Source organism: Pyrgilauda ruficollis, unplaced genomic scaffold (assembly GCF_017590135.1).
Source record: "Pyrgilauda ruficollis isolate IOZ18807 unplaced genomic scaffold, ASM1759013v1 scaffold8, whole genome shotgun sequence".
Lineage (NCBI taxonomy): Eukaryota > Metazoa > Chordata > Aves > Passeriformes > Passeridae > Pyrgilauda > Pyrgilauda ruficollis.
The window spans coordinates 6,496,663-6,515,581 of record NW_024529932.1 but is presented as its reverse complement, the minus strand read 5'-3'; the positions used below and the strand labels follow the sequence as shown (position 1 = coordinate 6,515,581).

General features: G+C 34.3%; 1 protein-coding gene across 10 annotated transcripts in view; it reads right to left on the bottom strand.

Annotated features, from left to right (window-relative positions):
* Nucleotides 1-18,919, bottom strand: part of PSPC1 (paraspeckle component 1) — a 57,832-nt gene that overhangs the window by 19,083 nt on the left and 19,830 nt on the right. For 4 of the 10 annotated variants that reach the window (XM_041487362.1, XM_041487366.1, XM_041487365.1 and 1 more), the window contains exons 7-8: nt 10,846-10,903; nt 6,590-6,759 (exon numbers count right to left, since the gene is read on the bottom strand). The exons of 4 other annotated variants lie outside the window; for them this stretch is intronic. In XM_041487362.1, the coding sequence (XP_041343296.1) occupies nt 6,590-6,759; nt 10,846-10,903 (228 nt within the window). Of the gene's footprint in view, nt 1-2,978; nt 3,458-4,600; nt 5,617-6,589; nt 6,760-10,845; nt 10,904-18,919 lie in introns of those variants that run through there. 2 more of the 10 variants (XM_041487361.1, XM_041487364.1) reach the window with 2 other exon arrangements.

The window sequence follows — 18,919 nt, the reverse complement described above, 5'->3', positions numbered from 1 at the left end:
AAGTATTTGCAATTACAAGTTACTCTGTATCTGAAATCAAGAGTGGAAAAGAGGGAAATTAATTTGGTGAATGTGGCAGCATACTTTATATCAGAATGCTCCTCAAAGAATGGAGCTATACTACAAAATCCTACTGGCTTATGCTTAAAATTAAATTATTTATTTAGTTCATACTGTCTTCTTGCCATCTATTTTAAATTTTATTCTGGTAAAAATCTCCAGCTTATTATATCTTTATGTACAATTGCATTAAAAAAATGTGACCAACAAATAAAACAACTGCATGTCAGGAATTTTCTTTCTAGGTAATCCACAGTAGTTCGTGATTCTCTTAGGAAATTAATACAGTAAAGTACATTAGGATTGCCACGAAGTTTCCCAAGATATCAATGTGCTTTATCTAATGAACACATTGGTCAGAACAGTGTATAACTTAAAAGGAATAGTAAAGCTTTGTTATCTTTAAGTACCAAAATTGTGTCTCACTGGAAAATTAGGTAGTTTAGGAATATGAAACTTCAGGAATAGTGTAAAAGCTCAGTAAGTACATTATAAAAGTAAGTGCACTGTAGTGGGCAGATTCACATATATTCCAAGCTACTTGTTTTAGCATAGCATATAGCAGAGTGTCAGGAATTCACTGTACTTTCCAGTCAAACAGCACAAATGTAGTTAAAAACTTGAGTACCTGTGTATACAGAAAAAATGATAAACTGCTCCACCAGATGAGGATCAAAAAAAATTAACCACTTTAGCAGAAGGGCAGAACCTTCATGCAAAAACACTGGTTGGCCACATCTACACATTTTTAAGAAACAATTTGGGACCATTCCTTTTTCAATAAAATTAGGTGTTTATTGTATAGCTAGGATCAGTTACTACCACATTTGGCAAAATGAGAAGCACTGCCTTTAGAGTCAAGCTAATCAGCCCAAAGAAAACTTTAAAGAGCTGAACATGGCAGCATGTCATCAGCATCATAAAAGGCATTCTTCGTTAACTCCTTACAATCTGCCCAAAAATACTTTTCAGTATTTTTTTGTTAGGACTTGGTTCACAGACATTAAAAAATAGATTAAATTATTTTCTGCAGTAAGGACAGCTAACAAATCCACTGCTACCATGCAGCAGAGCCATCTAAGTCAGAGGTTTACAGGAAGGGCAGGTCACAACTGTAGAATGACAATCACTAATGTTAAATAAAATCTACAATAACTTTCAAATACATGCATACCTCCACTTGCTACCAAAAACCACAGTGCAACAAACATGCACTTAAAATAGCATGAAGCTGGCACAGAAATTATGAACGACTTCTGTAGATTCAGTATATTTAAAGTTCTTCAGAAACATATCCAGATATTATAAGGAGGAGGGTTTACATAGCTAAACAAATACACAGGAGCTAGCTAAAAGGCCTGAACAACACAGACTTTTCCTTTAAAGAAAATTAACCAACCTTTTGAATCCAGTTTAATTAGTACTTAAACATGTTCCGTGTACAGTTGAGAACTACCAACACACACCAATACTTCCTCAATCCCCTAAAAAAAGTTACATACAAGGGCAGAAAATATTAGAAAAAAAGTAATCTCATATTTAGACACCTTCCTAGATACCAATGTAAACTGCATTTTCAACTGCATAAAGGACACTAGAGCAGAGAGCTTAACTAGTTGCCACATGCAAGCACTAGTTTATAGCAGTGAAAAAACAGTAATTTTCCTAGATCTTTAGGTTTAGGACCAGGAAAACCATTTGCAGTTTGGTTGAGGTTTACTTTAAAAATGAGTGCTATAATGTGATACATATACCAAGGGGAAAGAGTATTCCAGACTAAAGGTAACTCAGTATTGTATTACAAAGTGTGGCATGTATTAAGTCAAGCAAAAAAATGGCAACATTAAAGACAATCTAAAGGAAAATGCTTAGCAGGTACAGATGTCACAAGTGAGGACCTACATACTTAGTTACACTAAGGTAACTCCTGAATTGTATGAAAACAGTATCTTAAGCCATATAACATGAGCAATTTAAGTAACAGTGTATTTCCACACTGCCAGCAATATTGCTTTTGTTATTAAGCTCAAAATTGAATCCACCAAGCCAATCACTGCCACATTAACAAGTAACACACAAGCCCTCTCTGCTGTTTGCATCCCATGCTGAGCTATGCATATATCATCTGGGTTCTATTAGGGCACCAGGTTATTTCAGTTTTTAACCAATATAGCATCACAATTCATGCAGATAAAATTTAGTTATGTTTACCTCTGAAAATGTACATGAACTAATAAAAAAGAACACTACTATTTTACAAATATTTTGCACAGGAAAGAGTAATAGTAACCAACCAATATCCCTACTTACTTGTCATTACAGGAATAGAACCAATAGGTCTTTTCCATCATCTTCCAAGACTGACAAAACAAAACCATAATAAGCTTCCTAATAACACAGAGGAAAGCTTTCGACCGGTGTGCAGAAATGTCTCCTTCCTTGCAATGGGAGATACTTTAACCATCAGCAGAACATACAGATGTCACAACCAATTTTCTCCTCTATAAATATGTTTAGGTAAATTCACTCATACTGTTATGAATAAAGCATACACAGAGATTCCTTTCCAAAGTTGTTTTTTTCCCCTCCCCAAATTAAATTTTCTAATAATTTGTCTGAAAGATAACCTCTGTTGATAAGCCTACCGTGACTAAGTTTGCAATGGTGGATTGAGATGCAAGGACACAGCATCTTTGAGAACACTTTGTATAAAATTTTATGCTCCTTGAAAGTCAAAACAAAAGCAGTTGTGTTTTAAGTTTTTCACAGTATGTACTGCACCATGCAGTTCAGCTAAACACTATTAAGAATGGAACTCTCTTGACACACAGTAGAGACTATGTAAAAATGAAAATGAAACCACTTAAAATTAAGCATAAAATTATTCTTACTCAGTATTAGTAATAACATTCCCAAAATCCTTTCCAGTGATTTTTTGTTTTATTGTAATCAGATAACTGCACGTTTTACAGCATAGTCACACATTGCATTTTGCTAGAATCACAAACACATTGCCTTACATAATGATCCGCATCGTTTCTGCTCTATACTACAAAGCCTATGACTGAATACAAAAAAAGTTTTACAAAAGAAACCGTTTCAAAGACTACAATAACAATAGAACAGTTTCCAGATAACAGCTAAAATTATAAAGGCATATCACTGTATAATTTTACTGGAATTTCTAAAACAGTAAGGAATGAATTGAGGTTTAGTATCTGCGACGCTTGTTAGGTCCTTCAAAGTTGCCCCCTGGGTTTCCTCTACCAAAGCCACCAGGTCCACCACTCACGGCACCTACACCACTCATTGGAGGCTGAGGAGTTTCAGAGCCCGTTCTACTAACCAGAGGTGAACCCATCTGGGAGGGGCCTCCTTGAGGGAATCTCTCATTATGCTAGCACAAGTCCATTTGGAACATGCCAAATGTGAGTTACAACAAAAACCACAAGTGATGTTGTCATGGAGTTCAGCAGATAGTCCAGCAGAATCAGGATCACACATAGAAGGAAGAAAGGAGCAATTCAATTAGTTATTATGGAAAAAGAGCTGGAAATTAAAGAGTGCTAATGTTATGCTCCAACTTTGTAAAGTAAATTAAAAATTAAAAACAATCCTTAAGATCGACTGTGGTGCTGAATGTAACTTCATCCTTACAGGCACATCTGAAGCAATACACATTCTCTGTGTAACAGAGGAGAAAGCAAACAGTTTTATATCTGAGCCCTACTGTGCCTTACATACCAACTACAAAGCTTCTCCCTTAAATAAATAAGACAGAAAAACATTATTAAACTAGGAGGGGAGAACATCAGCTTTTGTACTTCTAGACACTGCACTTATTCTTTTAATAGCCTTAAGACTTCTATACCCACATACATATGGATATTTCAAGTCCATGCTAGCTGGAGTTAGCCTTTTGTATGGCACTTAGGATATCTTTGGTTAAGGCTTTTAAAATTCTGAAATTCTGTCCAAACAAAACTACATTAGTGACAAAATGTGTAATTTTGGATTATTCTTAGTTTATTAAAAACTCTGTATGTAACTAAGGCTAATTCTGAAATATCAGTGTGAGATAAAAATCCAATTAATATTCCATATTTACTTTACTTGGCTTTATGCTTAATATTACTAAGGCTATATATCCTTATATGGATTATTTGCTTAATTTCTAAGTAAAAAAACATCCATTGGAGCACTTACAGTTCAGTATTTAAGTCTTTAAAAATAGAACCCCACATGGAGAAATTTAAATTCAAACTATTAAAAGCATAGATACATGGTACAATCAGATGTGGAAATAACTCATCATTCACCAGCTAAGGACAGTTATGCTTTCAGAAGAAATTCCTTCTGTACAGAGACCTACATCAACTCCCCAGGTATTCAGAGTTCAATAAGGACATTTAAGACCAGCACTTTATTTGTATGCCTGAATCAGAATAGAATTCTTCTGAAAGCCTAACTCCAGTAACAGTAGTAGAGCTCAGCAGCTCTGAAGTCTGCTAATTCATATATATATATATGCATACATAACTAAAACCCCAGCATTTTATCTAGATAGATAAAAGTACATGCAGCCTAGATCATGGTTGTATGTATGTGCATTATTTCAAGTGTAACATTGTGTATGAGATACACAACACCTGCATAAAGATCTACTACTGAGCTAAAGCACCTTTAAATCTGTAGCACTAGGTAAAAACTGTTTTAAAATTGTCTTAATGCATGCAAGCTTGTTAGCAATGGATATGAATTTCAAGAAGTAAGTTATCACATACTCCTGATCCCTTTTACCACCTGACTTTTGGACAAAAAGTCCTCTTTCCAATAAGGACCCCCTCTTCCCAGCTAACAAGAAAACTGCTGTAATTAACTACCTACATTAGTAAGTGGGGGAAGCTACTTTTAAAATGTTACATTTAAAGACAATCCAGGTTTCAAAAGACTGCAGTGAAACAAAAGGGATATTGCTACAACTTTCCCTTCAAGGCTTCAGACAAACATCCAATTAAAAACATTAAATTTGTAATTTATAAAGCATATTCTTTGTTTCCCTCAGTGGAATATAACTGTTACAGTGTTTTAGTAGATAGCCCTCAAAGGATCTTTAAGTGTCTTTCTAACAACGGCAATAATACAATAAGGCTACACCTTTCTGTAGGGGCCTGACACCCCAAGTTAAAAACTTTCAAACACCAAAACGAAGAAAAAAAAAAAGTAATTTGTCCTTCAGAAGCATGCATAAGAAAATGAAAGGAAAAAGATTTGTTTTAAACATGCATTTTGAAGTGTCAGTATATTTCCTACATTTCCATGCCTGGAATGACTTTTTGTAGAAAAACAACAGTTTAAGTTAGACACTGTGATTTATGATACTACATTCTTTTCCACACACCTCTTTTTCAGTGTCTACATAATCACAAGAGATAGTTCTCAAGGTGACCAGTAACACAGCGGCCTCCAGCAAAAGCATTTCCAAATCCAGTATTTTGTGAATAGCATCCTCTTCATTTTGTTAGAAACGACAGAACTGATAAAATGAGCTGGCTCCTATGATGTGAAATAAGACCCTCTCCTTTTTATTTGGTAAAGACCAGACCTACAATGTATTTTGTGCAAAATCAAAATCTCATTTTCTTCTGTAGAACAAAGGATTTTGTTCTAACTTCATTATACAGATTGCTCAATCACAGGGAGATACTGTTGAGAAGGTATATCTAAAAAAACACAGCTACAAAATGCTTCTGTGTTCCAATATACCTGTAACAGAATAACTGTTAATACTATGTATTCCTTTATATCACACCATCACTAACCTAGTAACAGAACAGCACAGAAAAATATGTAAAAGTCAGATTTCAAATTATATAGTTGTTTCTCTACATAAGACATTACAGCTAGGAAAAGTGACTGGCTATGAGCACAAAGCAAGAATGGCTAGTGCTTTAACTGCATCACAATGGCCTATCTGCTCTTGATTAAAAATCCCAGGCATATAAAAGACATTCCTATTACCCAAGGTGATTGGGCAATATTATTTCTCCTGTATTGATATAACAGTTATCAACAGCTGTTGGCTACCGATTTTCTAAGCGGCACAATTACTGTCAATCTTGTGCGTTTAACAGTGTTAGAGCAGAAATACAAAGAACACTAAAGTCTCTTTAAAAAATTAAATAGTTTACACAAAGATATCTTCACACTTTGCACTCTCCAACATTTAACTATTCATCAAAAACCCCAACAAGCTAATTCACAGAATTTAGTTTTACTAAAGAAAAGAACAGCAAAAGTCTAAACTTACAGATTTTTGTTCCTAAGGGAAGTAGGATTTTCACAGCAATATTAAAAAAAATATTTATCTTTCCGGTTGTAAATTATTTGCATGAAAAGGTTTTACCAATTACTTTTAACAGATCCAAAATGTAACAAATTCTTAATCAGCGTGAAAATACCTTTGGTAAGAAAAATGGGCCATGAGACATGACAGCTATTCAAAGGAATTAAATTTGTGATACATTACCACTGTTCCATTATCTGGCATCATTGGTGTTCCCATATTTGCAGCTCCTTCTGGTCCCATGGAAGGACCAGGACCCATTGCAGGGCCAGGTAAAGTTCCTCTGTTGTTCATATTCATACCCATCATTGGAGGAGGGCCTTGGTTACCAGCAGGTGCTGGGCTAAACGCATCTATGCAAAACAATCTATACTTAGAGCTGTCCTATCTTAATTTTACAAAAACAAACAAACAATTTACAATATTTAAAAAGCCAAATGTACAAGACTTCAAATACTTGGAAAAAAATATATTCTTTGAGACTGTACATTTATCTCAATCATCTGCTTTTAAACAGATTTTATATAATCTCTATTATTCCGCATTACATAATTTGCCTCATGTATTGAAAATCTCAACCTTTACAGCTAAATATAGCTGTACAGTTTCTGTACGGGAACCAAAACGTTCATATTGCATCTATATGGAGTATGCATATCACAAATTTGTAAAAATCTCAAGTGATTTTACAAATATTGGCAGCTATAAGGCAACTTGGCTCTTTAGGGATCTTAACAGATGAAATGTACATTTGCAAGAAGTCTTCTACCAGTAGTATGTTAATTAATATAGTGCACAATAGATTAGTCTATGGTCTAACAGCAATAACAGAGATGGTACTCAACTTCACAATAAATTATTTGCAACATGGAATAAATAAAATCTTACGTTTAGTTGTAATTTTTTACAGTATAAGTACCAGAAAAATAAGTAGTTTTGTTAGAACTTGAAAGGACAGAACAATCTCCTTCAAAAGTCTGAATAAAAAAGGTAGATGAAAATCTTGAAAACATATTCTGAGGAGATCACTTAGCTGTAATATTACACTAAGAAGTATCACTCCGCCAGTACTCACTAATATACTGAACACATAGGTAAAAATGCCTGCATTGTATTTTCATGTGTTGCTATAAGAAAACAGTCTGATTATCAACCTCCCACTTTATGAAATATCAACTTCAAGGCTGGTGGTGATGCATTCCTCCCATTCCCCACAAAAATCCATCCTCTTCAGCCCAAAGTATGCATCCAAAATTTGATAATGGAAGGAACTATACCTTTGGCATTTAGTGTATACTTTAAGTATACATTTTCATAATATAAAGAAATCTGATATGTTGCTAAACTAATAAGCCTGTTGTTCATATCTTAAAAATAAACTCTCTCACTTCTCACCACAACTGCACTTTTTTAGTAACAAATCTATAAATACACATCATTCAAAGGAGGCCACTTCACACAGATACAGTACTGTGACCATCTGCAGGTGGGCACAATTGCATGTCTATTTGCCTTGAGAACATCATGTCACAGCAGCCAGTGAAACCATGGCATTCAAGATATTGCTGCTAAAATCGAAGACCTGGGTTTGATCATTAGGCCAATCACAAACTCCTTAGCAAACACAATGCATGCTACACAGTGGCACGTAAGAAGTGCTAAACAATTTGACTACAAGTGAGAGAATCCTGTAATTTTGAAAAGCAGAAGTCTTTGAGCTTAGTAATAAAATAACTCCTAGACCTCTCCCTATAACATTTAAGTCAAAGCAAAGGTACCCTCATGTTGGCTGCTTCTTACCTACCCATACATATGGTCAGTTCATGCAGCAGGTAGAAGACTGGGCTACAATTCAAGAAAATTACAGTAGCATATGCTCTAGAATGTTTTTTTACTGCCACCCATTCAGTTAGATACAGAAGGAAAAGAAGTCTAGACAGCCAATATATGGAGAAACCTTTATTCTCAGAGGGTAGAGGCACTCTGCAGGACCATCATGATGGTAACAGCACTTAGCGCATGCAGTAGTGCCATTAACTAAATGCTTAATTACTTGCTATTGGTTTGCTTATCAGCCTAATTAAACTGAGCCAGGTGGCCACTCACAGGTACTGTCACTTATCTGTCAACTGCCACAAAGTTCTCATGCTCTGCATCACATAAACATACCCAGGGTGGCAGACAGCAACTCCTACTATCCAACCTCTACAATTCTGATGCTGTTTCAGGCAGAGTCAGATCTGAAAGGAGCAAAACTGCGAAGTATAATGCAAGGAGAGAGTGGGCCCTGCCTACTTTCAGCAAGAGGCCACTACAAAAAATTAGCTGTAACCCAGAGGTTCTCCAAAATCTTCCTATCTCCAAAGCAGACCCTAAGAGCTAACCACTTAATTGTCCACTCTTTTTGGTGGGACACTGATGTGAGGAGTTCATTTACAGGACCGTGTTCAGCAACAGATGGAAAGCAGTCATTAATGTTCATGCTACAATGCAGACACTAAACAAAAAGTCCTTTTCTGCAAACTGAAGGGCTGAAAAAGTCCACTCTAAATGTCTGAAATGCACCCAGCAACAAAGTCCATAATCTTCATCAATGCAGAGATGGCTCCCCAAAAAAACCCCTTTTTCCACATTTAAGTTTATAATCTGCACTTAGCACTACACATCCAATTAAATGCTTTGATGAGGTATACATATTCTCTCAGAAACTGTTTGTCACAGAAAGCTGTAAAAATGAGCAGTTCTGCACAAGTCAGCACTTATGAAAACTGTCATAGAGTTACTTTGCTTTCTAAGAAAATTATCATTCAGGTATTTCAGTTATTGTAGATATTCCAGCTCCCTCTGTCCCACATTATAAAAAGTCGCAAATGGCACAGGTAAAGATAAGTTAAAAATAAAATTACAATTCCAACAGAAATATTAAGAAAGGATTCTACAGTCAACAACTAAAGTTCTACTATTTAAAGGTCTACTGTAAGGTTGTGGGATCAATTATTTTGGTTGTACTAACAGAGTTAATATGCTGGGGAAAAAATCCCAAAATCTCTATAGAGTGAACTTAAAATCCAGCCTCTGCAGAAATAAATGCTACACTTATTTGCTATGGATATTTAAAGTAGCAGTTCAGTGTTACTATAACTTTTTTTCTAAAAGTATTAAGTTTCAAATCAAGTTGTAACATAAAACATAGAAAGGAAGACCAATAATCACTGTTAAGAACGGCAGTAAATACACATTTTATGTCTGCATGTAGAAAGTGTATTTTGTGGATCTGGACAACTGGCAGAGTATCAATATTTACAAAGTCTTCTAATTAAATGAAATTTTCAAGTATGATGCAATCATATGCAAAAGTACAACTATAAAATAAAGAAATTAAGCCTCAGTTTATGCTTTAGTTTATTATTTGTAGATAACTTTACAATGTCCTTCTTCAGATTTATCTGTTAACAATTTTCATCATCCCTGAAAGCCCAAGCCTATTTCTATTTTTCAGCTATAAATATGTCTCAATAAATGCAAGGAAATCATGAATAATGTGTTTCAAAATCTGAAGCAGATTTCTTACTCTATAAATTCACATTACTCAAAAGGTCAAATGAAATTACTGAGTTTTGTATGCACTTCCAATTTCAAAATACATGGGAAAATAGGTTTATTACTTTTCCTTTAATTACCACCTTAATTTATTTTGAACTACTACTAGGAAGCTTCCAGTAGATTAACAGTTCACACAGTTTAGTTAGATTTGGTGGTTTAGAACAAATAATTTAAGTTTCATTCTTGTTTAAAAGCAGATATTCTGGGTAAGATTCCAAACTGTATCAGTCTGCATACATGGAGCAAGCACTAATTATTATACTTTTCTATTACACAGTACTAGTTTTTAGTAGTAGATTACACAGTAATAGATTTTAGCAGTGACAGTATTTTAAGTTGCAGGACCTAACAGAAAATATTTGAAAATAAGAGACTCGGAGGAAATTGGTAGAACACCAAGCACATTATTCATTTACCACACCAAGTACATCAAGAAGAACTTGCCAATTTTAACCTCTACATCATTTCACTGCATGCAATTACAGTCATAATTTCTTTGAATAGGTAGTCCCTCCAAAACAATGCCAAATATTTTTTAACATAAAATTCCTCTTTTGTATCAGATAACTCCCAGAGCATCACTTGTCCCTAATTTTTGTTTCTCTTAACTTGCACATCATTTTTTTGCCATGTCAAAGCAGTAAAATAAAGATACACCTGGAATAGGTGGGAAAAGCTGCTCGAAAGCAATATATATGTTGGGGCTTTTTTATTTCCTAATATTGCTTACTCCTTTTTTACCAGTTGTCACTAATTAATAGTGCTTGAGTAATATGTACAGTCCCAAAGAAAAAAAAAAAATTATAAACAGAAGCCTTTTTCCTTCAGATCCCTACCTCCCATGTTTATTGCTCCACGAGGACCCATATCACCCATTCTCATTTCCTGTTCTCTCTGAAAGTAAACATAGTTTTCACGGTCAACCTATCATTCTCAGAACTTAAAACATTCCCATTTACTCCATGAAAATAAAAATGTTAAAGTTTCAAAAGTTTCCATTGATCAAAAACAGTGCAAGGCAAGACATTAATTACACTCCTGTTTTTTATAACATCAAAGAATTAGTAAGTTCAATGTAACAATGCTGTACATTTTTGCATAATAAAGATTAAATATCCCAAGAGTTTCATTTATCAGACGCAGCAATCTAAAGCTCCCAACAGTTATGTGATCACCCACAAATGAATCCATCTTTACAGAGTGCTTTTAATTAATAAATATTTCTATTTTACCTGTAAACAAACAGGTCTTATTAAAATACTCGCCTAAAGGCCATGGTTCAATAATACTCAAACTGATTTCACGACTCAAAAATACTTGTGTTGATTGAAAACCAAGTTCTGATGTATTATATTATGGTATATAAATTCAACGTACCAATTCATCATTGTTCAAATAGTTTTGACTTAACTTGGTGGTGGTATTTTTTTTAATTCATTATACTTTGCTATTGATGCTAGTTCAGATACTGACCATCCTTTCAAAACCAGCATAAAACTGTAGTGTCACCAGAAACTGTAACATACATTTACACTAAACAGTCAAGTAACATATCAAATTGATCCAGATTCAATTGATGGTCAGTCACGCGACAGCAAAAGATTTCCAACATTACTAAACATGAACCCCGCCTGCTGTGAAACAATACTCAAAAGGTAGTACCCAGAGTGGCAAAAAAAATCATCACTTATGGGAAAACAAAATACTCTATCAGAGACAATTCCAAGGCATTTTAGGATTACTGTTTACATCAAAAAGAACTAATTCACAGTTCAAAACAAAACCAAATGAAATTTCTAAAAAAATTCTCCTTAATTTTCTACAGGAATATTAACAAGTATTCTGCTCCTGAGTAAACAAACACACACATGCTGAGAATAAGAATTTTTTTTTTAAAATTACCTCATTCTGAAAAAACATTCCATTTATGATTTAAGAGCCTAAGTTCAGATATACTTTGAAAAGAAATCCACATACTGGGCGACTAAATCAGTCTGTAAGGGACTTTTACATGGAAATATTAATAAATCAAAATACATTCATCGTATTTGTACAGGTTCACAAAGTCTGGTTTGGTCAATTGTATTTGGGATGCCAAACATGAGTCTTCTATCTTCAGCCACTTGAAGCAGCAGATACCACTATGTGACAGAACAGAACGAACAGTTTTATAAAATATCCTGCTATAGGAAACTGCCATGAGATATATGATAAAGAGCTCTCAAGTCAACAACTTTGTTTGTAGTAACTCATATTAACCTAGAAAAAGTACTTAACATAAGAAGAGTACACATTGTTTTCAAAAGATTATGGCTTAATGTGGAGTGGAAAAATAAGGTCTGTTAAGTAAAAGACAGGCAGGTTTTCAAGTCCACCTACAAAAGGCCATTGATGGAACACTAAGGAGGATCTCTTCTTCTGACCCTAAGAACTCATGTTAAAAATCTATCAGAGAACATGCAGCTACTCTGACAGACCTTCCACAGTAACATCAATTGACATTTTAAGTAAAATCAGCAGCCCCATGGGGATCAACCATATCAATAAACTGACATCAGTTAGTCACAAATATGTTGTTAGCATACAACCATGTCGATTATTAGTCTGCTTGTACACCTCAGTCTTGACATCAGGAAGCAGAAGGGAAAGTGGTGTATCACCCCTAGCCCAAAAGGATAGGGAAACACCGTGGCTATCAGTTCACACTAGTCAGATTGTGTGCACCCGTGCATGCCTATACGCTTGTGTGAAAACCAGACACACCATGAACAGTTGTGACAAACTTTCACTGCAAGCCAAAGCACCAGACTTTACAGTAGGCACAAACCTTAATTCATCTCAGGTTATACTGCAAGCTGGCTGGTATTTGTTTTTTTTTAATGTGACAAGTGCCATGAGGCACGGCTAAGTACAATACTGGCTAGATAAGGATGTTCAGTACAGAGTTGTAAAGCTGCACTAGTTACTAGAACTTGCTTTCTTTATAAAGGACAGAAGCATATGCAAGCTCTGATGTACACTTTCTTTAAAAAACACATTAGTCTTCCTCCTAGCAATCAACCATTTTTTCCCTGTCTTAAAAAGCTACCAGTCTTTGGCTAACTGAAGTACAGCAAAGATGGGTAGAACCTACTTTTGTTTCGTCTAGTTTAACATTTGTAAGAAAAACCATGAAGTAATTATTTGCCATTTTTTAAGCTTTAACTTCAGTGTTGAATTATTACAGCATAAACAACATTTCAGGTATAGAATCAAGACCCCCGATAATAAATAAATGTGCCTTAAGGTCTCTGCTGCCTATTACTTTATGAACACAAGATGCTGCTGCTGCTTATAATTATTCCTACTGTTGCATGTACAAAACATATCATGTTCCCTTGACTTTTCAGCACAGGAAAAATTCTTCCATACTTGTAACATAGAATTAGCAACTTTACAACTACTGTCAGAAAAAAATACTCAATTTCAAACATTAACAAGCAGTATATATAATTTATGTCATTAGATGTTTGATGTATTCAAAAATTCTGTCTGGAGGAGTCCTGGATGGAACAAAAATTCAGTCCTGTCACATACAAATCAGGTCCCAGACAGCTCTTCACTATGTGAGCACAAACATGTTACTACAGGTAAGTTAAGTCAACTAGTCCATGGGTTTTGCCCAAAATGTAACAGAAAGCAATACCAACAGGCAGTTTGACACAATAGCTGAACCACTGCTAGTTGGTAATTCCAGCCCACCTGAGAGGTTCATTTTCAGATACTCAATATGCAGAGCTTAACAATGATAGTGTTACCTTCTCAAAGCTTCTTTTCCTCACTATGTGACTTCCCATTCTTCTGTTCAGTAGCAGCCTGCTTCAGCCCCTTCCCCAAAGTCACCCACAACAGGGAGTTAAAGCTGAGCAGCACGAGAACAGGACTAAACTCTCAAGAGAGAAATACTTGGGGTGATTAAGAACCTCTGAACTCACCCGTACCTGGGAAATCGATCTTAACAGGAAAAGAATAAGAAAAATGGATGATATGCTGTTACAGGGAGAAAAGAAAGCCATAAGACAAAAAATGTGCAGGAAAGCAAAAGTTAAACTTTGTGAAAATCAGAAAAAAACATTATCAAAAAGATTACGTCAGCAAACAAAAAATGTCCTATTCTAAAAGCACTGTTTACACAACTCAAACCTTTTCAAATTATTTGTTGCCAGAATTTTTGTAAAATACTTCAGAACTCACTAATGCAGACAACCTTCAATAAAGTCCAATTCATCTGATTAATCTTTTAGAAAAACTGCTATGATGGCAACTATAGGATTATACTTACTAATTACTTTAGACAGAAGCATTAAAAACTGTATTTCTCACAATGCCAACTAATTTTAACATCAAATGTAAAAAGTAGATCTACACCAAAGTATTGATATACTCAGTTTTCAGAATATGTATTTAACATTTAATATAGTATGGAATCTCTCCTTTTTACCAAGTACTTGAAACCAGTTTTCCAAAGTATCTGAGGTATATCATGTGCTAGGTTCTTACACCTCTTATCACCACTGATACAGCAGTCTAAACATACAGAGAACAGCCAAGATAATTCTTCTGAATTTGTTAAATGTATTACACTATTTTTAAGTGTTCTACAAAACCATGAAACTTTGGAAAAACATCTAAGAATTGATACAGGTCAAACTGCAAGTAAAAATACAAAGTCATAAAGTCATAAACATGACTTTTTTAACTGACAAACCAGTGCTACTTTTTTTCCTTAAAAATAGACCTTGCAATTGCAGCAACCCAGCAAAAATTAATCTTGTCTCCAAGTGATGCAATATTCATGGTAACAAAACTGTCAGAAATTATGGTATGAACAAAATATGGCTGGGGAAATTTCAGAACAGCAAAAAAGCAAGACATCTCAGAAACGTTATGATGGCAGAACATACAGATTTCAATGGTTTGTGGCCAGAAGAACATGCAACTATTTACTTACCTTTCATAGTACAGTAACCACAATAGTGTTAAGACATGGCATCCAAAAAATGCCTTAACAAGAAAAGAACACTTTCCCCATAAATGTGAAAACTAATAGTTAGCACTTTATCTAAGTTGTGTATGCAGAGCAAAATGTAATTAACAGTGCTGCTGGTTCTCATTTTTTTTTCATTAACATGAAAACTGAATTTTATTCTCTAACAGACTATATATTTGTCAAAACAGGTATGACATTTCTGTACCTCTTACTAGAATTCATTACTCCCTTCTAGTGTGGTTTATTTCATTAAGTTCCTTCCGGAAAAGAAAAATTATTTCCAAAGACCTCTTAATGAGGCATAAGGCCCTTAAACCTTATTTAAATTGTAACTTACTGAAAGACACCTATATTTTAATGGCATAAATCATGCAAGTTATTAAAGCTGCTAGTTAGCAATCAAAACTAGAATCTGGGGGATACTTTTGATTATGCGTGATTTGTCTTTTCCTCAGAATAGTCCACTATTTCACTCCACTGACAAGTGCACTGGAAGTGGCAGTAAGAAGTTAAAGTAATAAAAGATTTCTCTTCCATCCACACCTTCTTGTCACCCTTCCCTCTTTGGTTTGTTCCTCAATTAAGATCTCTATGTAAGATCCAAAAGTTACAATATCTCCACACAGTTCATATACAATAGTAGTAAGTAATTTTACATGAAAAGTATTGATATTTCAAAATCCAAGATTTGTATGTGTTGAGCACTGAAGTCTAAATTCAGAGCTGATCCCTACTCCAAGCTGGGCATCATACTAGATGAGTCCAAAAATATCTTCCAGCCTAAACTATTCAAAACTCTAGGAACTGAGTGACAGTGCTCACCTAAGAGTCTAAAAAAATATAATCTCTCTTACTTCACACAAATCTACACAAATACTATAGTAACTGTAGTACTGTAGTAGTAGTACTGTAGTGCACAAATACTATAGTAACTGTAGCTATAAAACATATAGCATGCAGTAAACTATAGAGTCCTGTTTTCAAACAGGAATTCTAAGGAAAATAATTTTCATTAGGTTTAATAGCTGTCACCAGGACTCAATCTTCAAAAAAACATACTAAGAAGGCTGGAGGAGATAAAGGCAATTTACTGTTTTCTTACTGGAGTCATGAATAAAGCTGATGGAGATGACTCATTAAGTTCCAACACTAAAAACCCTCAACATTAAAAAAGTATCACACAGGTAAAATCAGGAATACATACTGCATGAAATACAATCAGATAGACATATACCAGTAAATGCTACGAACTGGAAAAACACTCCTAATGGTAGTAAAAACTACAATTACAGAAAAAAAAAATTATCACTAGTCCTGCATATTTTTTAAGTATTCCTGTCATTTCAATAAGATTACAAAGGAAGTATCAATTTTATTTGAAGAAGGGAATTTCTTTCAAAAATAACAGCAAAAGTGTAGGGATGTATTTGTGAAAAACCTCTATGCACTACATATTTGTTCTCTTCTTTTAGTTCTGAGAACAAAAAGTCTTCAACTCCTATGGGATCTCATTTTCCTTCTTCATCAGCTGCTAAGGACAGTCCTTGACAGCTAAAGCCCACAGAGAAAAAAAACCCAACTGAACAAATGCAATTAAAACTCCTCAAAACTATTTAGCATTGTAAATAAAAGCTATTATTTAAAATACTTTTACAGTAAACTGTTAAACAGCTGTGAACCTCCCAGAATGTTTTGGTTTTGTCATTCTCTTACAGCTGGATGCAAAACGCAGTCTGAACTAAAGTTAGCTTCCTTTCAATATATCAATCCTCACAGGATGTTTAAACCAGGTCTAAACTGACAGTTTTGGAAAAGAAAGCAGTTTAATTGCACTAACATGACTCTCAATACAAAGATCTTTAGGGGATACATCATTAACCAGCAACATTTAATAGTCCTAAAGATTAAAGAAAAGGTTAATTCTAAAGGGTAAAGACAATACTATTTAATACACACCAAAGTAACAGCTTTATTTTACACAAGAACTCATACTTTCAGAATGTATTACAGTTCAAAATTCAAATTACAACCTAACTTGTTAACAAGAAAGAAAAAATGGTCTAAAAGAAGCCAAGATATACCATGGAACCTATTCTGTTGATAGCAGAACTTGGTTCCATATTGCAATTTATACCTTTTCTGCTTCATTGTTTTGTCTTGTAGTTACTTGCTCCTTCACTGAATTTTAATATTGCATTTAAACCACTGCTTTAACATAATTTGTGAGCTTTTCTCCCATCTCTCTTATTTCCATTTGTTAAAATACAGTAAAACGTATATACAAGATCTACAAAACTGACAAAAAATTTGTTCCGTTTTCTCATAACCTGAGATAAAAGTTATTCATAATCAAAAAGAAAAAAAGGTACACAGAGGGCAAAATCAGGCCCTAAACAAACTGTATATATATATAGTAGCTAGGACCAAAATCAAAATATTTTAATTCCATGCATCCAATCATCATTACATCATCTGTTCAGGTAAAGAGAAATCCTACCATATCCCTTCACTATTGTATATGAAGCACTCTCTGAGGATGTAACTGCAAAGAAGCATACTTTTTCCAAAATGCCTTTGTTGTTGATGATTTGAGAGAAAACAAGCACAGAGGTATTCTGGCAAATTTTCCCCTTGATTTAACAACTAAGACTCACAAGAGAGGTAAAAATCTGCTTGTCAAATATTCTAAGCTAAAATTCAGAAATAATTTTCACAAGACAAAGGTGCTTAGAGAAGATAACCACCTTCAACAGATTTGGAAATCCTTTGAAAAATGAGATCCCATTATATCAATTCCCTTAACACCAACTTTTTCAATTCTATCAATTAACCTGGTTCTGCTGGAATCAGGAGCAGAACCTTAGCAGAGCCTTAGATTAATGGAGCCAAAATATAAAAAAATTCTCCCATTTCTATTAGCTTTTTTCAGTAACAGTAGAAAAATTAAAAATATAAATTAAATACAGATCAACAGCTGAACATAGTACAAATATTTTTTCAAAGGCACTTTACTGTTTACTTACCCACAAAAGTACTTTCTAGAAGAAATATACAGCATATCACCAAGTTCATGACTGAGACATGTAACAATTACACTACATTCACAATATATTCACATCTTCAGAGGCATATTAGAGAATTTAGTATTAGAATTATTCTGGTTTTATATGAGTTGAAGAAATGTCAAAAGAGTGGATAAGTATCAAAACAGACAACCTGGCAGGCCGCAAATTATTTAAGATGCACTCCACTATTTACCATGGTGGGGGTGGACTTGAAGGACTGCTTAACTGGTAAGAAAGACTGGGCTAACTCTACCTTCATACAGAAATGCACTAAAATACTAAACTGAAAATCAGGTGTTATAGAACAATGCTGCATTTTAGATTTCCCAAATTGTTATGTTTTCTCTGCACAGATCCCAAATCTATACAAATATTTAAAAGAGTCAAAAAAAAAGACTTTTCCCCAAATGCAAGATTCAATGATAAGATGTAGTGAAAGTCATCAATGTTTACTTAGAAATTAATCAGCCAAGAATACCCATTATCATGGAATGTTTATGTGAAAATCTACTTCTTAGTAGAAGTACCAACTATAAGACTGCAAAATCAACTTAAGAACACCACTAGTTATAGCTACAGTACACTAAATATGACTCTGCCAGACTTCTCTATTATCAACTTTTCCTCACCAAGTAGATAGTATATATGCCAAATAAACTATAACATAAAAACCAGTCCAATTGTAGTTGTTAATTCATAATTAATTTGAGTTACCAAGTAAATAGAATATGCAAGTATTTGTTAAAAGGAAGCTGAAAGCTGAAGTCTTTCAATCCTACAAAGAGGTCCTGTAGGATAAACTTTTAGCTCCCATAT